The sequence below is a fragment of the Globicephala melas genome, chromosome 8, assembly GCF_963455315.2.
Source record: "Globicephala melas chromosome 8, mGloMel1.2, whole genome shotgun sequence".
NCBI lineage: Eukaryota > Metazoa > Chordata > Mammalia > Artiodactyla > Delphinidae > Globicephala > Globicephala melas.
Genome location: NC_083321.1, coordinates 77,329,036 through 77,351,690, shown reverse-complemented (window position 1 = coordinate 77,351,690; position 22,655 = coordinate 77,329,036). Strand labels below are relative to the sequence as shown.

At 38.3% G+C, this 22,655-nt stretch overlaps 1 protein-coding gene across 1 annotated transcript in view; it reads left to right on the top strand.

The window, feature by feature from the left end:
* The window catches only part of TMEM123 (transmembrane protein 123), a 72,456-nt gene extending 50,557 nt beyond the window's left edge, over positions 1–21,899 (top strand). Inside the window, exons 3-5 of the mRNA XM_060303969.2 lie at positions 15,042–15,458; positions 16,619–16,772; positions 19,324–21,899. Of these exons, the coding sequence (XP_060159952.1) occupies positions 15,042–15,458; positions 16,619–16,772; positions 19,324–19,348 (596 nt within the window). The 3' untranslated portion in view covers positions 19,349–21,899. The remainder of the gene's footprint in view (positions 1–15,041; positions 15,459–16,618; positions 16,773–19,323) is intronic.
* Positions 21,900–22,655: the final 756 nt, after the last annotated feature.

Genomic DNA, 22,655 nt, shown 5'->3' with positions numbered 1-22,655 from the left:
TTCTCTAGTTCCTTTAGGTGTAAGGTTAGATTGTTGATTTGAGATTTTTCTTGTTTCTTGAGGTAGGCTTGTATAGCTATAAACTTTTCTCTTAGAACTGCTTTTCCTGCATCCCATAGGATTTGGATCGTCGTGTTTTCATTGTCATTTGTCTCTAGGTATTTTTTGATTTCCTCTTTGATTTCTTCAGTGATCTCTTGGTTATTTAGTAACGTATTGTTTAGCCTCCAAATGTTCGTGTTTTTTACAATTTTTTCCCTGTAATTCATTTCTAATCTCACAGCGTTGTGGTCAGAAAAGATGCTTGATATGATTTCAATTTTCTTAAATTTACTGAGGCTTGATTTGCGACCCAATATGTGAGCTATTCTGGAGAATGTCCCTTGTGCACTTGAGAAGAAAGTGTAACCTGCTGTTTTTGGATGGAATGTCCTATAAATATCAATTAAATCTATCTGGTCTGTTGTGTCATTTAAAGCTTGTGTTTCCTTATTTATTTTCATTTTGGATGATCTCTCCATTGGATGATCTGTCCATTGGTTAAAGTCCCCCACTGTTATTTTGTTACTGTCTATTTCCTGTTTTATAGCTGTTAGCAATTGCCTTATGTATTGAGGTGGTCCAAGTTGGGTGCATAGATATTTATAATTGTTATATCTTCTTCTTGGATTGATCCCTTGATCATTATGTAGTGTCCTTCCTTGTCTCTTGTAACATTCTTTATTTTAAATTCTATTTATCTGATATGAGTATTGCTACTCCAGCTTTCTTTTGGTTTCCATTAACATGGAATATCTCTTTCCATCCCCTCACTTTCAGTCTGTATGTGTCCCTAGGTCTGAAGTGGGTCTCTTATAGACAGTATATATATTGGCTGCAGCATTTAATCCAGTCACATTTAAGGTAATTATTGATATGTATTTTTCTATGACCATTTTCTTAATTGTTTTGGGTTTGTTTTTGTAGGTCCTTTTCTTCTCTTGTGTTTCCCACTTAGAGAAGTTCCTTTAGCATTTGTTGTAGAGCTGGTTTGGTGGTGCTGAATTCCCTTATCTTTTGCTTGTCTGTAAAGCTTTTGATTTCTCCTTCAAATCTGAATGAGATCCTTGCTGGGTAGAGTAATCTTGGTTGTAGGTTCTTTACTTTCATCACTTTAAGTATATCATGCCACTCCCTTCTGGCTTGTAGAGTTTCTACTGAGAAATCAGCTGTTAACCTTAAGGGAGTTCCCTTGTATGTTATTTGTCATTTTTCCCTTGCTGCTTTCAATAATTTTTATTTGTCTTTAATTTTTGCCAATTTGATTACTTTGTGTCTCGGCATGTTTCTCCTTGGGTTTATCCTGTATGGGACTCTCTGAGTTTCCTGGACTTGGGTGCCTATTTCCTTTCCCATGTTAGGAACGTTTTCAACTATAATCTCTTCAAATATTTTCTCGGGTCCTTTCTCTCTTCTCCTTCTGGGACCCCTGTAATGCGAATGTTCTTGCGTTTACTGTTGTCCCAGAGGTCTCTTAGGCTGTCTTCATTTCTTTTCATTCTTTTTTCTTTATTCTGTTCCGCAGCAGTGAATTCCACCATTCTTTCTTCCAGGTAACTTATCCATTCTTCTGCCTCCGTTATTCTGCTCTTGATTCCTTCTAGTATAGTTTTCATTTCAGTTATTTTATTGTTCATCTCAGTTTGTTTGTTCTTTATTCTTCTAGGTCTTTGTTAAACATTTCTTGCATCTTCTCTATCTTTGCCTCCATTCTTTTTCCGAGGTCCTGGATCATCTTCACTATCATTATTCTGAATTCTTTTTCTGGAAGGTTGCCTCTCTCCACTTCATTTCGTTGTTTTTCTGAGGTTTAATCTGTTTCACTATCATTATTTTCAATTCTTTTTCTGGAAGGTTGCCTATCTCCAACTTCATTTAGTTGTTTTTCTGGGGTTTTATCTTGTTTCTTCATCTGGTACATAACCCTCTGCCTTTTCATCTTGTCTATCTTTCTGTGAATGTGTTTTTTTTTTCCCACAGGCTGCAGGAATATAGTTCTTCTTGCTTCTGCTGTCTGCCTTCTGGTGGATGAGGCTATCTTTAGGAGATTTTGATTACTGATTCAACCTCCCTATTGGTCTGTTCAGATTTTCTATTTCTTCATGATTCAGTCTTGGAAGGTTTTATGTTTCAAAGAATTTATCTATTTCTCCTAGGTTGTCCAATTTTTTGGCATATAATTGTTCATAGTAGTGTCTGAACATTCTTTGTATTTCTGTGGTATCTATTTTGATGTCACCTCTTTCAATTCTGACTTTAGCTGAAAGTTTGTCCATTTGTTGTTTATCTTCTCAAAATGGCAACTCTTGATTTCATTGATGTTTTCTATTGTCATTTTAGTCTCTATTTCATTTTTCTACTCTGACCTTTGTTATTTTAATTCTTCTACTAACTTTGAGTCTCAATTTGTTTTTTTCCTAGTTTCTTTAGTGTAAAGTTACGTTGTTTATGTGAGATTTTTCTTGTTTCCTGACGTCAGCATTTATAGCTATGCACTTCCCTGTTAGAATTACTTTTGCTGCATCCCATAAGTTTTGGTATGCTGTATTTACATTTTCATTAGTCTTAAGGTATTTTTTGTTTCCTCTTTGATTTCTTCTTTGACCCATTTGTTCAGTAGCATGTTGTTTAATTTCCACATATTTGTGCATTTTCCAGTTTTCTTCTTGTAATTGAATTCTAGTTTCCTACCATTGTGGTTGGAAAAGATGCTTGATATTATTTTAGTCTTCTTAACTTTGTTAAGACTTGTCTTCTGGCCTCATATATTATCTATCCTGGAGAATACTCCATGTGCACTTGAGAAGATTGTGCATTCTGTTGCTTCTTGGATGAAATGTTCTGTATATATCTGTTAAGTCTCTATGTTCTAACATGTCATTTAAGGCCAGTGTTTCCTTATTGATTTTCTGTCTGGATGATCTATCCATTGATGTAAGTGGGGTATTAAAGTCCCTCATTGTTATCGTATTGCTGTCTTTTTCTCCCTGTAGGTCTGTTAATATTTGCTTTATATATTTAGGTGCTCCTATGTTGGGTGCATAAATATTTACAAATATTTTCTTATTTGTTTAACACCTTTATGTGATGCCCTTCTTTGTCTCTTATTAATATCTTTGTTTTAAAGTTTATTTTGTCTGATGTAAGTATAGCTACCCCAGCTTTCTTTTTGTTTCCGTTTGCAGGGAATATATTTCTCTATCCCCTCTCTTTCAGTCTCTGTGTCCTTGTATCTGAAGTGAGTCTCCTGTAGGCAACATATAGATGGGTGGGTTTTTTTAATCCACTCTGTATCTTTCAATGGGAAAATTTAGCCCATTGACATTTAAAGTAATTGTTGATAGGTATGGACTTACTTCCATTTTGTTAATTGTTTTCTGGCTGTTTTGCAGGTCCTGTATTCCTTTCTTCTTCTCTTGTTGTTGTCTTTTGTGGTTTGATGACATACTTTAGTGGTATGCTTAGATTCCTTTATGTTTTGTGTATCTACTAGAGGTGTTTTTCTTTGTGGTTACCTTGAAGCTTACATATAAGAACTTATTTATAACAGTCTGTGTTAAGCTGGTAACAACTTAAATTTAAATAGGTTCTAAAGCTCTACAGTTTTGCTCTCCCCACCCCCACGTTTTATGTTTTTGATGTCACATTTACATCTTTTTATCCTGTGTATTCTTCAACTAATCATTATAATTATAGTTATTTTTATTAGTTTTGTGTTTTAATCTCCATACTAGCTCTATAAGTGATTAATCTACCACCTTTACATTAGATTATTCTGAATTTTACCTTTACCAGTGATACTTATTCTTTAATATGTTCTCTGTTACTGATTAGCACCTTCTTGTTTCAGCTTAAAGAAGTCCCTTTAACATTTCTTATAAGGCCAGTTTAGTGGTGAACTCCTTTAGCTTTTGCTTTTCTGGAAAAACTCTTTATCTCTCCTTCAATTCTGAATGATAACTTTGCCAGATTGAGTATTCTTGGTTGACAGTTTTTCCTCTAAGCACTTTGAATATATTGTGCCACTCCCTTCTGGCCTGCAAAGTTTCTGCTGAAAAATCTGTTGTTTTTATGAGGATTCCCTTATATGGAATAGGTTGGGGGGTTTTCTTGCTGCTTTTAAGATTTTCTCCTTGTCTTTATCTTTTGACACATTAATTATAATGTGTCTTTGTGTGGGTCTCTCTGGGTTCATCTTACTTGGAACTCTCTGGATTTCCTGGATCTGGATATCAGTCCCTCCCCAGGTTGGGGAACTTCTCAGCCATTATTTTCTTTCAATAAATTTTCTGCCCCTTTCTCTCTTATTTTCCTGGCACCCCTATAATGCAAATGTTGGTCTGCTTGATGTTGTCTTGTAAGTCCCTCAAAGTATCTTCACTTTTTTTTCCACTCTGTTTCCTTTTTGCTGCTTTGATTGGGAGAGTTCCACTGTCCTGTCCTTGAGTTCACTGATCCTTTCTCCTGCTTTATCTAGTCTACTCTTGAGCCCCTTTAGTGTATTTTTCAGTTATTGTATTCTTCAGCTCTGTGACTTCTTTTGTTACTTTCTTATATTTTCCCTTTGTTGAAGTTCTGACTGTATTCATCCATTCTTCTCCCAAATTCAGTGAGAATCTTTATGACAGTTATTTTGAACTCTTTATCAGGTAAATTACTTATCTTTGTTTCATTAAAGTCTTTTTTTGATGTTTTATCTTGTTCTTTCCTGTGGAACATATTTCTCTGTTTCTTCATTTTCCTTGATTCTCTACATTGGTTTCTATGCATTAGATGAAACAGCCACCTTGCCCAGACTTGAAGGAGAGAGTCCATGTAGGAGATGAACCTTATTGTTCAATCCTGCCCTAGCTCTTGGTTGTCTCTCAAACTTTTTTGATTGTTAAGTAGTCTATTTTGTTTTTAATGGATGCTAGTAGCTGAGAGTATGCCAAGACCTGTCAGTGTAGGAGAGGATCTCAGTCAGCACCTAGACTAAACCTGATTGGAAGCTAAACCCTCAGGTAACAGCTTTCAAAGTATGCAAATATATACAGTTCTCTGGGACCACAAACATAAGTCCCACTGGCAGCTAGAGCCAGGTGATCTGGAGGTGTCCCCTGGGCAGCATCACAAAATTGGTGCCTCAGAAAAATGGACAGCCTCCTTTCCAGAAGATCCCAGAGACCTGGAATGAGGCAAAGAGAGAGTGCAAAGATGGTGTCCCCTGGCCTCCATTCCCGAGAGCGCCTTTGTAGGCCGCTCTAAAAGTGTGCCAAACCCTAAGCCTGCCCCTCAGGCCAAAGCTCCTGGACAAGCAAGAAGGCCTCTCTCTCAGAAAGATCTGCTATCTGCACAGTTCTCTGGGGGTGGCAGCCAGCCAGGAACTACCTTTGCATTTGTTACAGTCCCATGGGACCTAGGAACACAAGCCCCCCCTGGCCTCCAGAGCCAGGCAATCAAGTGCATCCCCTGGTGGTGTGGGGGGGGGAGGGGCAGCCACAAAAAACAGGGCACCAGACACATATACAAGTCCACTCCAGGATACACTGGTGCTCTGGAGTGTGGCAGAGGGAGAACATGAAGATAGCACCCACCCCCCAGGTCTCTGGAAAGGATTGTGGTCAGCCCTTAGATGTGTGTTTAATTAGAAGCCTGCCCCTCAGGCCTAGCTGATAAGATAATAGGCCTCTTTCACAGAAAGGCTGAGCTCCTGGGTCTGTTGCCTCTTGCTGTGTCCTGGGGAGTGGTAGCTGGTTGAGAGCTCTTTCTCTGTTGGTTACAGTCCTGTGGAACTTGTGAGCATATACCCTGCTGACCAGAGCCAGTCATTCTAAAGGTCTCCCCTGGCAGCAACCACAAAAGTTGGGGCACCAGAGATGGGCATAGACTCCTTTCTGGGAGATCCTGGTGAGCGGGAGTGAGGGAGAGCAAAAAGATGGTGCCCACCAGCCTCTGTCCCTAGAGGGTACCCCAGTAGGCCCTTAGACATGTGTTAGATTAGATTCCTTCTGCTCATACCAAACTTTCAGATTAGGAAATGAGCCTCTTTCACATGAAGTCTGGGTGCCTCTCAATTGACTGCCTCTGAGCTGGTCCTTGGGGTGGGGTGAGTCTGAAGATGAGTGCCCTTTAAGAGCCATTTCTCAGTTGGCTATGGCCTTGGGGGTCTCAAGGACATGGCCCCATTGGTTTTCAAAGCTTAGAGGGCTCACCTCTCAGGTGCAGGTCTTAAAAGTCGGGTGCCTGATGTGGGGTTCAAACCTTTCACTCCTCAGGGAGAAGCTACAGGTTTTGAGTTCCCTTCTGATTGTGTGTCACTGCAGCAGGTTGAGGGCAGGAGCGGGTTGCAGAGTTTATGGCGAGATTGTGTCAGCCTCTCCTACCTGCCTCAGTGTTGGTTTTTTTCTCATTTGCCCAATGTGTAGGAGTCACTCAGCCAGTTTTGGGGTGTCTTTTTTCCCAGAGGAAATTGTTGTGTAATTGGCTGTAGATTCAGTGTGTCTATGGGAAGAGGTGAGTTTAGGATCTTCCCATGTCACCGTCATGAACCAGTACCACTCATCACCTTTTCTCTGATTAGTAATTGTATAGTATATTTCTTTCCTATACCTTCACTTTCAATACCTTTCAGCTTTTTGGAATCTTAGTTTTAAGATATATTGCTTATGAACAGTTCATAGTTTTGCTATCCAGTTGATAAATCTTTGTCTTTTACGTGGCCTGTTTTGTACATTTAATATAACTTCAGTGTAATTTCTGAGCTGGGCCAGGAGCAGTAATAGGGTTTCACCAGGTAAAGAATGGGTGGGAAGCATCCCAGGTAGAGGAAGTAATATAACAAAGCAACAGAAATAAATAAACTGCATAGGGAAAGCTCAGTAAATCTTCTGGAGCAGAAAAGAGTAGCAGAAGATTAGGCAGCAGAGGAGACCATGGCCTTGTCATCATGGTGAAGAGATAGCTTTTGGCCTTCCCTCCTTGCATAGTGTGGAGCACATGCTAGAAGTGATCGAGTTCTTCCAAAACTGTGCCTGGCACTTATGTAGAGTAAAATGAAAATGCAAGATGTAGTTCTTGCAATTAATAACCAACTAATTCCATTTAAAAGGTAAGATAGTACAATTAAGAGTCCAGAAAAATGCAAAATAAGAAGATAAATAATAAAATAAAGTTAAAAATAAAGGAGTACCTGAGAAGGATCGCATCTTTCTTGTTTCTGCAGAGCCTCCTAGCATTGTTCTTGGCACTGAGTAGGTATTGGGTTGGCCAAAAAGTTCATTCCAGTTTTTCTGTGACGTCTTAGGGGAAAACCTGAATGAATTTTTGGCCAGCCCAATAATACTCAGTGCTGGGAGGAGTGAGAAGCCAGGCTGACTGGAATGTGTTGGGGAAGAATAGCAGATAGAGTGAATTCTATTCTGTGGAGAGTGAAGATTGCCAGGATGAGAGGCTGGGAAGGTTTGGAGCAGGAACAGAGGAAAAATAATATCAGCTTGCCTGATGCCCTTGTGAATGTGATTCTTGCCTTATTTATTTATTTATTTTTAATTAGCTAGGGTTACAAATTGTGGGCTGGGTCTGTGGTAATGAAATAGAATGGGCAAGACCTATGGCAATATCATAACAAAGCCTGGATATTGTCTACACAGCCCCGGCCAGCTCAGCCTTGGCTGAGTTGGGTTCTGACTGCCTTGAAAAGCCAAGTTTCTTTTCTGACCCTCTCTTGCTCATCTGCTTTCTGTACAGCTCTGGGAATGCACAGGATCGCCCTTCGGAATGAATTTCCTTAAACAAACCTGGACTGTGTCACAATTGTTAGTTCTCACTGTCCGTAAGGCAGATAATTGCCTTGACTGAAAATGCCTCTTTCAGCTCCTGCCAGAGTTTATATTAAAAGATTTAGGTAGAGTGATGATAGTGTAACAAAATGTGGGAACAGAATTTATTACAGATGTACTATAACTTATTTAAAACACCCCAGTTGTTATTTTTCTGTGTTCATATATATAGAGAGAGGTTTTTTTTCCTTTTTGGAATTTTAATTTTTGAATTTAGAAGTTTAGGAAAATATATTTGATTTTCAGAAAATGGACAGCTCTTTATGATGATATATTTTTTAAAGCCCAATTTTCTCTTAGATTGCTTTAAATCTAGATTTTTCTTGATTTTTTTAAAAGATAACTTTTAAAGTTTTTTTTCTAATCTATATTTTTCAGTTCTGTGGATTTTTGGTCCTCAGGTAATTTGAATTCAAGGAGAATTTTCATAATGAATCTACTGACTTTGTACAATGAGGAAAGGCCCCTTTGCTTTCTAAATAATGAGTACTTCTGGGATTACACTGATACTTAGATTCTCTATAGCAGGGGTCCCCAACCCCCAGGCCACAGACCAGTATCAGTCTGTGGCCTGTTAGGAACTGGGCCGCACAGCAGGAGGTGAGCAGCGGGCGAGTGACGGAAGCTTCATCTGTATTTACAGCCGCTCCCCATTGCTTGCATTATCATCTGAGCTCCGCCTCCTGTCAGGTCAGCGGTGGCATTCGATTCTCATAGGAGCTCGATCCCTACTGTGAACTGTGCACGCGAGGGATCTAGGCTGCGCACTCCTTATGAGACTCTAATGCCTGATGATCTGGCTGGGGAGTGGCTGCAGATACAGATTATCATTAGCAGAGAGGTTTGACTGCACAGAGATCATAATAAATCATTTGCTTGCAGAGTCATATCAAAACCTTATCAGCAGACTTCCCTGGTGGTTCAGTGGTTAAGAATCTGCCTGCCAATGCAGGGGACGTGAGTTTGATCCCTAGTCTGGGAAGTTCCCACATGCCGTGGAGCAACTGAGCCCATGCACCACAACTGCTGAAGCCCGCGCACCTAGAGCCCGTGCTCCGCAACAAAGAGAGGCTACCACAATGAGAAACCCGCACACCACAACGAAAAGTAGCCCCCGCTTGCCGCAACTAGAGAAAGCCCACGCACAGCAATGAGGACCCAATGCAGCCAAAAAATAAATAAAATTTTAAAAAGCCCTATCAGTGAGTGGCAAATGAAAACAAGCTCAGGGCTCCCACAGATTCTGCATTATGGTGAATTGTATAATTATTTCATTATATATTACAATGTAGTAATAGAAATAAAGTGCACAATAAATGAAATGTGCTTGAATCATCATGAAACCATCCCCACCCCCATCCGTGGAAATCTATGGGAAAGAGGTTCTCAGTGTTTAAAAATATTCCAAGAGACACACACAAGACTAGTACTAGCTGCAGTCTGTACTTAGAATCATAGAACCCTCAAAATGACTCTGTGGCACCAGAAATTTATGATCCATGATCTTAAATAGCTCTGTATTTTTGACAGCTATAATAGGAAATGAAAAACTACTACTATCCCGTTTTAAAATAACTGAGATTTTTTTTTAAAATGAATGTGAATTTTCAACTCTGGTTTAAGTGTGTATCTGATACCCCAAAGAAAACAAATTGTCACTCTTAACTTTGAAATATTTAGGTTAAAGGACAAAAATGGCACTTAGATAGTTTGGGGCTCAAGGTTATAGGAGTAAAGAAAGTTATTTCAACACAACACAGTTATACAAAGATACTTGGAATAAATCCAGACTTTGAAGAGGATGAGTACTTTTACTTGGTACTAGGAAAAAACAGGCTGCTTCATCGTGTCCTTGGTCTTGCTGTAATAAGAAGGTGGCCGGCTGGTGTTAATAGAAAAAGGCCTGGAACATCACTTTTTTCTTCTTGGATATTTATATCAATGAACTGAAAATACCTTTAAGAGCATCCTCTTCGATGTGCTGTTATTCAAATGGCAGTGGTGATAATCATGGAAGTAGATCTGACTGACTACTACTCAGCCTCCTATAAGGGAACTGTGTAGTGCAGCTCCGTAGGAGAGGTATATTCTGTAAAACAAATGCTGAGATACAGAGTAACCATTCATTGAGCAGGTCCTCCGTAGGAGGCACTGTGCTAAGTGCTCAATGCAAATTATGTCAGTTATTTCTCCCAAACCCCTGTGATATCCCTTTTTATAGATGAGGAAGGAGACTGAATCTCAGAGAGGTTAAGTAACTTGTCTAAGGTAACCCAGCAAGTAAGTGGCTGAGCTGATCCAGAGCTTGAGCTCGTTCCCACCATGCCTGAAAAATATCACTAGCACTTGGTAAAGAGAAGAGCTCAGTACATGGAAGTGCGAATTCCGTCATAGAAAAATTGTGCTCCAGGGATAGTTCTCTTATTACAGAACAGGAACGGAGTGCTGATTGGACTGTCTTGAGTATTTTTTCAGCAGTGACAAAACATCAACTCATCCCCGTTTGTACTTTCTCTGTCTTGTCCCTTTTGCGCCTGAACATGGCAGTTGCTGGGACGGAGGGTGCATGGGTGCTCTCACTACAGCCCTTCACTTTGTTTTCCTGTGATTATGTTAGTTGAAACCAAGAATTAGGGTCAAGATATTTTTATAGCTCTGAAATCTATAGGTGATCTTAGGTTTCATTTAAGAAGTTTTGAGAGTAGTTTGACAAGTACCGAATGACTTAATTCATCTCACAGTGATTAGTTGCAAGGATCTGTGAAAGGAACAAGCTCAGCACAGCCACTGGCGAGTGCTGTGGCACAGCTGCCTGAAGACACGTTTTGTTAGCAGTGAAAGAACTGTGGTCCTGAGTGCATTAGTTTGCTAGGGCTGCCACACAAAGGACCACTAACTAGGTAGTGTAAACAGCAGAGATGTATCGTCAGATTGTCGACAGGGTTGCTGCCCCCTGAGAGAGGATCTTTCCTGTGCCTTTCGCCTCGTTTCTGGTGTTGTGCTGGCAATCTTTGGCTTTCCTTGGCCTGTTGGCAGCATCACCGTGATCTGTGCCTTCATCTTCACATGGTGTTCCTCCCGTATGTCTGTCTGCCTCCAAATTTCCCATTTTATAAGGACACCAGGTATTTAAGGCTCATCTTAATAATCTCATTTTAACTTCATTATAATCCTCTGTAAAGACCCTGTCTCCAAAAAAGGTCACATCCTAAACTACTGGGGGTTAGGGCTTCAACATATGAATTTTAGGGGGACACATAACACTAAATAAGTGTTAACAACTGTGTGCCACATACACCCCTTCCCGCAGCTCCACTTACATTAGCTGAGGTGTTATCCATAGTACGTAGGTCCAGTTTATTGAATCAGTTGTATTTAGTAAGGTGTCTCTCGTTTTCAGAATAATACCAAAATAAATAAAAGTCTACAATGATTGGAATTTCTCCCTCTGCCAGCCTGGGCCTGCTTCACGTTTGGAACCGACAGTGGGGAATTTGACGCTGTCGGCTTCCTTCCTTGCTCTGCCTTTCTCCCCCTCACTTCTCCTGGTTTTTACCCTTCCAGGATCAGGCCTAAAGGGGCTTAAGGGGAAAAGCCAGCTGGGATGTTCTCATCTGACGAAGGTGCCCCCTAGGTGGCGGATGTGGTTCTCTTTGGTAGATTCCGGGGAGACCCTACAGCTGGGGCTTCCCCCTTCAGCTCCCCTGATGCAGTAGGGCCTCCCCTCCAGCTGACCCCCTCACTACACACCCTTGGCCCCTAGCTTTCGGTGTTCCACTTCTCTGCTGGTTATCTTCATCCCTCTGCGCAGAACTCTCTGGGGAGGCTATCTTTTAAGGCAGCCCCATGCTGGCTGTGTTTCACGGGGCCTGGTTTGGTTCTTGGGAAACACGCACCTTTGCTGTCAGTGGAAATAAGAGTCTACTCCCAGCGCAGCCTTTTAAACTCTGCTGACAGGTAGAGACAGCTCAGCCATAGCCTCTCGCCTTTAGAGTTACTTTTCAGGCTTGAGTCAAATCTTAGTCTTCGTCGCTTCAGGTCCAGGAGATACTGGGCCTGCTCTTCAGGTGACTCCCTCGGCTTAGTTTGAGGCGAGGGGCTGCGTTCTCCTCTTTTCCTCCGTGGGCAGAGGTGGCGGTGGACACAGAGCACACTTGACACTCTCCAGTAACGTACCCTCTTTGGGCCTTTATAACTTGTTTTGTTTTGATTTGATGTTTCTGTACTGTTTTTGATTGAGATATAATTGACGTATAACATTATATTAGTTTTAGGTGTACAACATAATGATTTATATATTGCAAAATGATCACAATAAGTAACATCTATCATAATATATAATAATGTATACAACATAGAACACCTATTTCATCATATTTAGTTACAAAATTTTATTTCTTGCGATGAGAACTTTCAAGATCTATTCTCTTAAAAACTTTCAAATATACAATATAGTGGTATTAACTGTAGTCACCATGTGCTGTACATTACCTCCCCATGACTTATTTATTTTATAACTAGAAGTTTGTACCTTTTGACCACCTTCACTCATGTCACCCACCCTCCACGCCTTTACAACTTCTGCTTCTCAGAGGCAGGGGGAGACTGGCTAAAACAGCAAAGTCAGATAGGGCTAAACCCTTTCCAAGCCCTGCATGGATGCTCTGTTCTTCTGACATCTCTGCAGGTACTCACTGAACCACGCCCTGGAGGGCACTGGTCAGTAGCTGAACAGTTAAGGGAGAAGGAAGACACCCAGATGTCCGTGGTGGGATGTTCTCTTTTGCAGAGGAGCACAAATGACCGTTTACTTATATTACAGACAAGGGGGTTGAGTCATGGAATGTGAGTTCTGACCTTGAAGAGAGCATCCTTGCATTGCAGTTATCCCATTTAAACATCGTGAAATACACCTTAACATAAAAATTATTGGCCTGTTTTGTCAATTTATAGAAAATTTTAGCTACTTAGTGGTTTCTGTAACACATTTGGATTTTCTTAGTGAAGAACTAACCTGTTACAGCTCCCTGTTTTTGCCCATGTTACTTCATACAGTATCTCTGAAGAATATCTTATTATGGCAGGGAGAAGAGAGTAGGCTGTGTGTGTGTGTGGAATCCAAAAGCAGAATTGTGTTCATTGTTTTACTCTGCAAAGATCATTCTGTTCTAAAGATATTATATAAATGATGGTTCTTTGCTGTATTTAATTTCATTATAATAGAATTCATTCTCTACATTAAAATAATAGGTGATTATTTCAACGCTAAATTATATGTTTATAGAGCATTCAGAATTGAATAATAAAAGATTAGTCCAAGTTCATAGCATTCTACTTGAATAATTATGATTTATTCACCTATATAATACAAAAGTACTGATTCCTTTGGTCTTTTTTTAAAAATTAGGTAATACTCAGTGGAAGAGGTCACACAGTAAAGACCCAAAGTTCACAAAATGTGATAGGAATTTAAAGAGTAAAAGCAGATGGGCAGATAAGCACTATTAAAACCAGCCTGTAAAATTGAAAATAAATATTTGAATTCTTTGAATAAAAAGTCCAGAATAGGGGCTTCCCTGGTGGCGCAGTGGTTGAGAGTCTGCCTGCCAAGGCAGGGGATGCGGGTTCATGCCCCGGTCCGGGAAGATCCCACATGCCGCGGAGCAGCTGGGCCCGTGAGCCATGGCCGCTGAGCCTGCGCGTCTGGAGCCTGTGCTCCGCACGGGAGAGGCCACAACAGTGAGAGAGGCCTGCATACCGCAAAAAAAGAAAAGAAAAAAGAAAAAAAAAGTCCAGAATAATTGTGAAAGGGTGATAATGCATGAAGTAATCACTTTTGGTATGTGACAGCAGCAGTGGTACAGAGAACCTGAAGGCCTTGTGCTGCTGTCACTGGGGGAAAGGAGAAGGCAAGCCCGGTGGGTAATTCTTTCCACTTTAGTTCTTGGCCATAAAGAGTAAAATGGGAGTATATAGGCAACATAACAAACCACTAAACCTGCAAGTAAACTTTGAGACTAGGAAACAAACACAGAAATAAATTACATCCTATTAATAGGGCAAAGAGATTTTTCATTCCTTAAATAGTATATACTAAATTATAATAACTAAAGTATCTTTAGTTGTAAATATCAGTTAGGTTGTGATGTTACAATGAAGATAGAGTATGAAAGAATATTGTTAAGACAGAAAGGTTTGCTTTTGGTCATAGGGCATTTTGTACATATATAGATATTTAGTATTTATTTTTGGTCATAGCGCTTATTTATTTATTTCCAATTGTTTATTTTAAATTAACACCAATGATTCTCCTTTACAAAATTGGCTTTTGCTTTTTTTTTTTTTTTGCGGTGCACGGGCCTCTCACTGTTGTGGCCTCTGCCATTGCGGAGCAACAGGCTCCGGATGCGCAGGCTCAGTGGCCATGGCTCACGGGCACAGCCGCTCCGCGGCATGTGGGATCCTCCCGGACCGGGGCACGAACCCGTGTCCCCTGCATCGGCAGGCGGACTCTCAACCACTGCGCCACCAGGGAAGCCCGGCTTTTGCATTTTTAAAGGTTTCAGAAATAATTTTAGAAATACCTTCCCAATGACAGAAAATTATCACGAGTGTGAGATTTCCAACTAGCCACGTTCTGTGATGTTGTTTCACTTCCTAATGCACCATGGGAAGCTGGTTTTACTCTTAGGAAGAGTATCTCGCTCATGCTCACATCCTACTGGGGGGTTAGAAGCATGCAGCTACTGTTTGTCCTCAAAGCTTTTTGGAAGAATGTGGCAGAGAAACCTTAAACTTTAAAAACCCTTTTTATATCCATTGGTTTCATAATCCATTCAACTAATATTTGTGACATGAAGCATGGAATATTCAGACACAGAGATGGTTAAGACACTGTCCCTGTATCGAAAGAACTCAGTCTTCTGGGTTGTTTCTTTTTTTCCCATACGTTCACAAAAATTTCTTACTTTACGTAAATCCAGGCTTGGTTCCTGTTGAATATTTTACTATACGTTTTATGGCTTCTTGCTGTGTAGTGCAAAGTATTAATAAGCTAAGTATCTTTCATGATGCTGTGTTTGTTAGACCTTTTTCTTTATGTATGACCACGAAAGTCAGTGAAGTGGGAGTTAATTATCTACGTCATAGCTCTGGCTTTAATGTTTCTTCATATTCTTGCAGCCCCACAGGTACTTTTCAGCCATACAAGTGAATCTTCCAACTTCAATGTGAAACCATCAAAAACTCCAGTTTCCCCAGTCTCAAAGATGATAGCTACCACCTCAAAACCCATAGCAAAACCATCAACAACTGCAGCTGCCTCAGTCTCAAATAACGGGACCGCCACTACCTTGAAAACAGCAAAACCATCAACAATTCTAGTTGCTTCAGTCTCAAATAACGGGACAGCCACCACCTCAAAACGCATAGCAACATCTAAAATGATAACACCAGAGGTCTCAACAAATATGACTTCCACCACCTTAAGGTCTACACTCAAAATCACAAGTGTTTCACAAAATATATCCCAGATATCAACATCCACAATGACCACAACCCACAATAGTTCGGTGACGTCTGTTTCTTCATCAGTAACAAGTATGTATAAAAATGGACCTATTTTTCCTATGCTGAAAAAATAGTTGTTAAAATGCCACATTTACATCATTCCATTCTGTAAAAATGTAGAAATTTAGACAATTATTTCTCATTTCCTAAATAAATTAGTTGTAGAGATCAGGAAGAGTCAGTTGACTTAGTAACTATCTTGTCCCTTTAAAAAAATTAGCTTCCAACTTAACCGTGCCAAATCATGACTGTATGAGATCCATCCGTAAATAAATAATTTATCCTAACATGGGATTTTATTTTGCATGGTTTGAAAACTTGTCATACCTTTAACTCTTTGAACCTCATTCTAGAAAGGAATTAGGCAGGCTCAGTCTCCATGATTTCTAAACCTAAATCATGGAGAACTTTGGTTTTAATTTGTGCCATAAAAATATTTTTTAATGGTATTATGTATAGTCACATATGTAGTATTAGTCTCAGCACTCTTTATTTTTTTGCATTTGTTTAAAATATAATGCCTGTGAAACCATGAATTCAAAAACCTTAAGATTCTCTTTTAAGTTATCCAAAGTTGAAGTTCTGTTTAAAAGCTAGTGATTACATTTATCATAACAAATAGCAGACTTCATGGTTTCTTTTGTGTGTTTTTATATACTTCTATTCCAAATAGTTTATTTTTTTATTACTACAATTTATGTATTGAAATCAACTTTAATGTCTCAGGGGCTCTTGACTCCATAAAATTAAAATAGTTAAAATTCCCAATTTATTCAAAAGGAGAAATTTCAATTAGAAACATTTACTCAAATTGGATCCAGTTTCAAGATTTCAGCTGTTACCCAGACCTGTTTTGTTTAAGGCATGAACTCTTAAGAAAATTCATAAAAGAATTAACCAAATCTTGCTGCCTCTGAGGTTTTGGTAGACCATCCAAGCCCAGTCTCACCTAAAGATCTTGGGGTTGTAGGCACTGGGGATTTAAGGGATGTGTTGGATCAAGTGAAGAAAACTAGAACCAGGCAGTCACTAGACACAGAATCATCTGGAGAGCACCTTGATGTGCTTATGATTCCCCCTTCTCCCCAGATCAGCATTCTTACATAGAAATTCAGAATGTTTTAGCTTATTACAATATGTTTAAAAAGCACTAAAGCCTTATTTTTTTGTTTCCTTTTGTTTTCTTCTAGTCACAGCAACTATTATTTCTAAGGAAAATAAAGGATCAAAATTTGATACTGGCAGCTTTGTTGGTGGTATTGTATTAACACTGGGAGTTTTATCTTTTCTTTACATTGGATGCAAAATGTATTATTCAAGAAGAGGCATTCGGTATAGAACCATGTAAGTTTTGATTGGCCAGGACTTTTTTATTATTATTAATTCTGTATTTAAATATCATGACAAAATATCAGAGTAGAGCGAGTGTTCATCTCAGGGATTAATAATTTATAGATTTATGAGTTATATTCCCATTAATCCTCTATGCCCAAAGCAAATTGTTTGTGTGCAAGCTTGTGATTATAATTATTTGCAAATGCAAATGGATATACCTATAAAAATGATTGTATTTTATTAGTGTCATACTTTTTTTTTTTTTTTTACCAGAGACCCAAGTTTAGCTAGTCCTTTTCACTTGCTTATACCTCTAATTGCAAGAAATACCATTATCAGGTCTCCTGAGGCTGTTGACCTAGTGTTACTGACAAACACAAGACATACTAAAATAACATCCTTGATAAAAACGTGATTTTTGCTTTCTGTGACAAAGAAAATAAAGAAATTCTTCTGACAGCCTCATTTTCCCTGATACTGAGTTGTTAGTATAATATACATTATCAGTTAATCTGTAGCAAAACTGTCTTTTCAGGTGAGCGTTATCAACAAGTCCCCAACAACAAACTATGTCATTCTAAAGATCTGATGGTTTTTGGAGGTATAATCTCCCAATTTTTGTTATTCCAACAAAGTCCTTTCGGTTTTTTCTTTTGAGCCTTATATGTACAAGAGCAAATCCATTCTTTTGATTGTTAATGTATGTATAAAATAAATAGAATAGATGACCATTATCCAAGATTTGTTTAAGTTGTCATATGCATATGTGTCTCACACAGGGTTTCCATGTCAGAAACACTTGGGAACTACTAATTGAGCAAAGTAAAATAGAATAGGTTACTTTACTATAAGAATACTGTAAGCCTTTGATATGTTGATGTACATTATGAATTTTTAGGAGGAGAATAGAGTATGAAAATATGTCTCAAATTTTTCATTGAACTAAGAAAACCAGACTTTAAAAAAAGTATATTTAAATTAGAAGTTACCTTCCACATACAGTATCCATCATATCGAACTTACTTTAAAAGCGCATCAAGGTGGTGTTTTGTCAGATTAAAAGCACATTCAGAAACATTCATTCTTTTCTCTTTTAGATCAACCCATAAAAGAAAAAAATACATGAAGGAAACTGACTAAACAGAGTTGACTCTAAAAATGCTTTAAAATTTGAAATATTTTTTAAAACCACTGTGTTTCTAGAAATACTTATCATCTGTTTTCTTGGTAAATTTCACCAGTTAAACAGAAGGCACATTTTGATTATAGTAAATTTAATGCAACTCCTTTTTTATAATATCAATATTTATTGATATACTTGAGGCTATAAAATATTGAAGGAATTAAATTTAAATGTGTTGTTTTCATTTTAAAGTGCCTTAACTACAAAGTATATAATTTTAGCTTTATGGACTTTTTCCTCACGTATACATGACCACATAATGCTGCATGCCCTGTGGAGGACATCAGAGTCCAGAATCCCCGTAACTGTAAGGACAGAGCTGTGTGGCATGTAAGGAAGGCAGTGTGACTCTAACAGGAGTCTTATTCATATCAGAACCAGTAGATGGTGAAAACACCATATTTAGTTGAGTCTAAGTACACATTTTTGATTTTGTGTATTTCCACATTTTAACACCTCTGAGATGGATGTATCTTACAGTCTATGGGATGAGAAAGCATTGTGTTGTAGTTTAATAGGCCATGTTTTTCTTAGTGCTACATTTTTTAAAGAGTGCATTTTAAAGCCAGTAGTTTCTTTGAAGTTATAAATAATGACATTCCATAAGTAAGGACTTAATATTTGTCCCATTAAGGAACCTGAGACCTTCTATACCTAGTAATTATTAGCATTTCTAGTTTTCATTTATTGGATAATAACACTGATTAAAACACTGATTATAGTGTTAACTCCTGTGTTTCTTAGAGTTGCATGGAGAGACAGTGGAGTGAAGTGGTAAGAGATGGGGTTTGGGGCAGACAGACTTAATTCTGATTCTGGTTCTACTGTTGACTAGCAGGGTGCCTACCCACGTTTATATAAATGATGTAGTACAGTGTACAGTGGTCAAGACAAGAGTTCACATGCTTGCTTAGCTTCTGATCTTCTGCGAAATGGAATTGATTGATTAAATAAATAAATAACATTATATATATATATATATATTTTTTTAAAGTGCCCTCTCTCTGCTTAGGGGTACTGTGATGATTAAATGAGATATGGTTGTAAAGTCTGTAGCGTAACACCTGGCACATAGAAGATGCTCAAGAAATGATCGCTGTTTTGGTGGTTTTCTTTTTTAAAGAGGGTTATAATTGCTAATTGATGAAAAGTCACACAGGCACTGCAGAGATTTGAGCATAGGTCCATTTCGCAACCTGAATACACTGCTTGAATCCTTAACCAATACAGTATACCAGGTTCTTTTTCTTAAGAAACTTTACACAAAGCAATGACAGTTTTGATTCTGAAATTTATTTATTACTTAAAATTATGAACTATAAGTAGTTTGATACAAATACAAAACATAAAGTAACTTTAACTTTTGATGTATTACAGCGATGAACATGATGCCATCATTTAAGGGACTCCAAGGATCAATGCAAAGAAGATTGATACAACCCTGTCAATTAACTTTGATTTATTATTACTTTAGAACAGTATTCTCTTCTTGAAAATAGCATAAACAGGCCATGAATATAATATACAATGTATTATATAAATATGTAAAGATTCCTCATGATTGCTAAAGGTAAAAAGGGTTTGATTTGGGTTTTTTAATGAACATATGTAGCATACAGTTAATGCAATGGTTAGAAAATATATAGTAAGACAAGTCTTGTCCCATTTTTTTGTGTCATTGGTCACATAGGGCCAGTAATTGGAAAACATCATCAGTGAAGGGTATGATGCCATGTGTTCATACAAATAAGGAGCTTGTCTCAGCACTCAGGATTTTGCTGTCTTTGTTGGTCACACAAAGAACCTCAGTGCTGTTAAGAGCTGGATATATCCTAATTACCATTGCCACATAGCAGAAATTATATGAATAAGCCAAGTCTTAAGTATAATTTTAGTTGAAATGTCTCTTCAGAAAGCATATTTCATATGTTTAAAGCTTAGTTATTTGGTTTAAAAACAAAATGCATGCCCTCCCCCACCAAAAAAAAAAAGTCAAATAAAACTAGAAACAATATGTGGGCTTATCCCTGTTAGAGAGCCATTGGAGAGCCTGTATTTTTAATAACTTCTTTGGCGCTTTCAATGGCAGTTGATGTAATTGCCTTTTTTTTCCTCTGTAATTTCAGTAAATTGCAATGTTTAACATAATAATGTTTTAAAGACTTAGTTATTAGTGTTAAATAATAAGTTAGATTATTTGCTACTGTGAGAATACTGTCACCACTGGAAATTGCTTTACTTCATGTTCAGCTGTTAATTTTATATTTAGTGAACATTTTTAACAGATGTAGACCTGCTTTCAATATCTAGAAATGGTTAACGTAATGTAAACACACCTAGCCTTAAAAAAAGAGACTCTTATATGATTTCCAAAGCAACATTTAGAACTCTCTTTAGTCCAAACGATAGATGAATGCTGTTTATCAGGCCAGGGATTGTGGGGCTCCCCTCAGGCTACTAAACCTATAGGATGAGAATGCCGCATTTTTGTGCACTGTCAATGTTACTCAAAGATTTGGGGAAACAGCATTTTTATACTAAGACACCAGTGTACTTTGGAATAAATTCCTGCGGAGTATTTAAGACAGAAAAGTTCCTGCTTCCTTATTTGGGTCCTCTTCCTCCCGTGCTGACGAGGGGAGGCACGTTCAGATGTACCATGTTAATGGAGAGGAAGCACGCAATATTGAGGGACACCATTATCAGCCAGCATATTTTGGAGTGTTTTCAGCTTTACAGTTTATATTCCAGCACTCAAAACTCAGGGTCAAGTTTTGACAAAAGAGGTATTTAGTCATACTGTGTACTAAGATATTGTTTCTTCTATCTTAGATGGTCACAGTAAATCACACCAATGTCTGACAGTCCAAAAATGAGCTAAGAAGTCCTAAAAAATATGTACATACATTTAATAGGAATTAAATGTAACTTTTGTGATCAGCTTTTGGTTTGCAGAGAATCAAGAATTCTGATATAAAAGGATCATTTCTACTCACTGTGTATTATGGCCAATTGATGTGATGAAAATGAATAATAAAAATTATCCAGAATATGGATATGACAGGATGGATGGATGTGACACATGGAATGTGGAAGAAATATTATGAAACACATGTGTTTGCATTAGTTTGAAAAAAGAGATGTGGGCTGATAAGTTGTATGTTACTAACTTAACCATAACTGGTCTTTTAAACACTGCTTCATTTCTTTGCAAAATATACTAAAGATACGTTTTATAGTAATGGGGGCTTTCTAAATTTGATTTGTCTCCTGCATTCTTGATATTTCAGTACTTTAAGTCAGTCAGAACTTTGTAGACAGGACTGAACTTTTCTTGAATACTTGTTTCTTAGCACTTTGAAAAATATAAAACCACTTTTTAAGTACTAAATGTCATTATTTGCCTTTAAAGTTTCCTGTGCTTTAGGTTCGAAATATTTTAGTTATGTCTTTTTTCTGTATATAAGTTGTATAATTTGTTACTTTCAAATATCAGTACTTCAATGCAATCAGGTGTTGGGGGGTTTTGCTTTGTTGTTTTGTTTTTGTTTTTTGGTTATCTGCAGAAATTGAGGGAAACAGCTATATAAACCAGTATTTCCCTTTGGAGCACATTTCCTAAGTGTAAATTTATCTTCCTTATTATGTTTACTTCAGCAAATGTTCAGTTTTATTTGCATTCTTTGATAATGTATTTACTTGAAGATAAAAGCAATTCAGATGTATGTCTAAATATTAGGTAGAATTCAACCTATGATTTTAAAATTTCCTTGGATAATCCATAGAATGAATAATTCAAATACAGATAATGAGAGCTGGCAGTATATTACAGTGATAATTTTGTATTTTTCAGAAAAAAATGTAAAGCAAATTTCTGTTACTTTTTTCTTTTTATTACAATGACCAACTTTTGGCATTTCATTGTTACTGAGATCTATTTTTAGAATAAAATTTTGTTAAGAGTAGTATATGGTTTTGCTTCATTTTATCAAACTCAAGAGAAATTAACAAATAGAAAATGCCCAAAGTAAAAAGGCAGATCGTGGGGGCTAATCTGACACTGTAAGTGTGGTTGCCTGGTTCAGCAGCAGCAGGAACATCACCTGGAAACTTGTTAAAAGTGCAAATTCTTGAGTCCCATCCCAAACTTACTGAATCACAAACTCTGGGGTGGAGCCCAGCAGTGTTTTAGCAATCCTATCAGGTTATTCTGATGAACACCAGAGTATGAGAGGCACTGCTCAAAGGATTTTCATTTGAAGCCTCTTATTTGTTCTTCTGGGTAGAACTTTTTTTTTTTTTTTTTTCCTTTTTTTTTTTTTTTTGCGGTACGCGGGCCTCTCACTGTTGTGGCCTCTCCCGTCGCGGAGCACAGGCTCCGGACGCGCAAGCTCAGCGGCCATAGCTCACAGGCCCAGCCGCTCCGCGGCACGTGGGATCCTCCCGGACCGGGGCACGAACCCGTGTCCCCTGCATCGGCAGGCGGACTCTCAACCACTGCGCCACCAGGGAAGCCCTGGGTAGAACTTTTAAAACAGGTATATTCAGGACTTCCCTGGTGGCACAGTGGTTAAGAATCCGCCTGCCAACACAGGGGACACAGGTTCATGCTCTGGTCTGGGAAGATCCCACATGCCGGTGGAACAACTAAGCCCGTGTGTCACAACTACTGAGCCTGCACTCTAGAGCCCCCAAGCCACAACTACTGA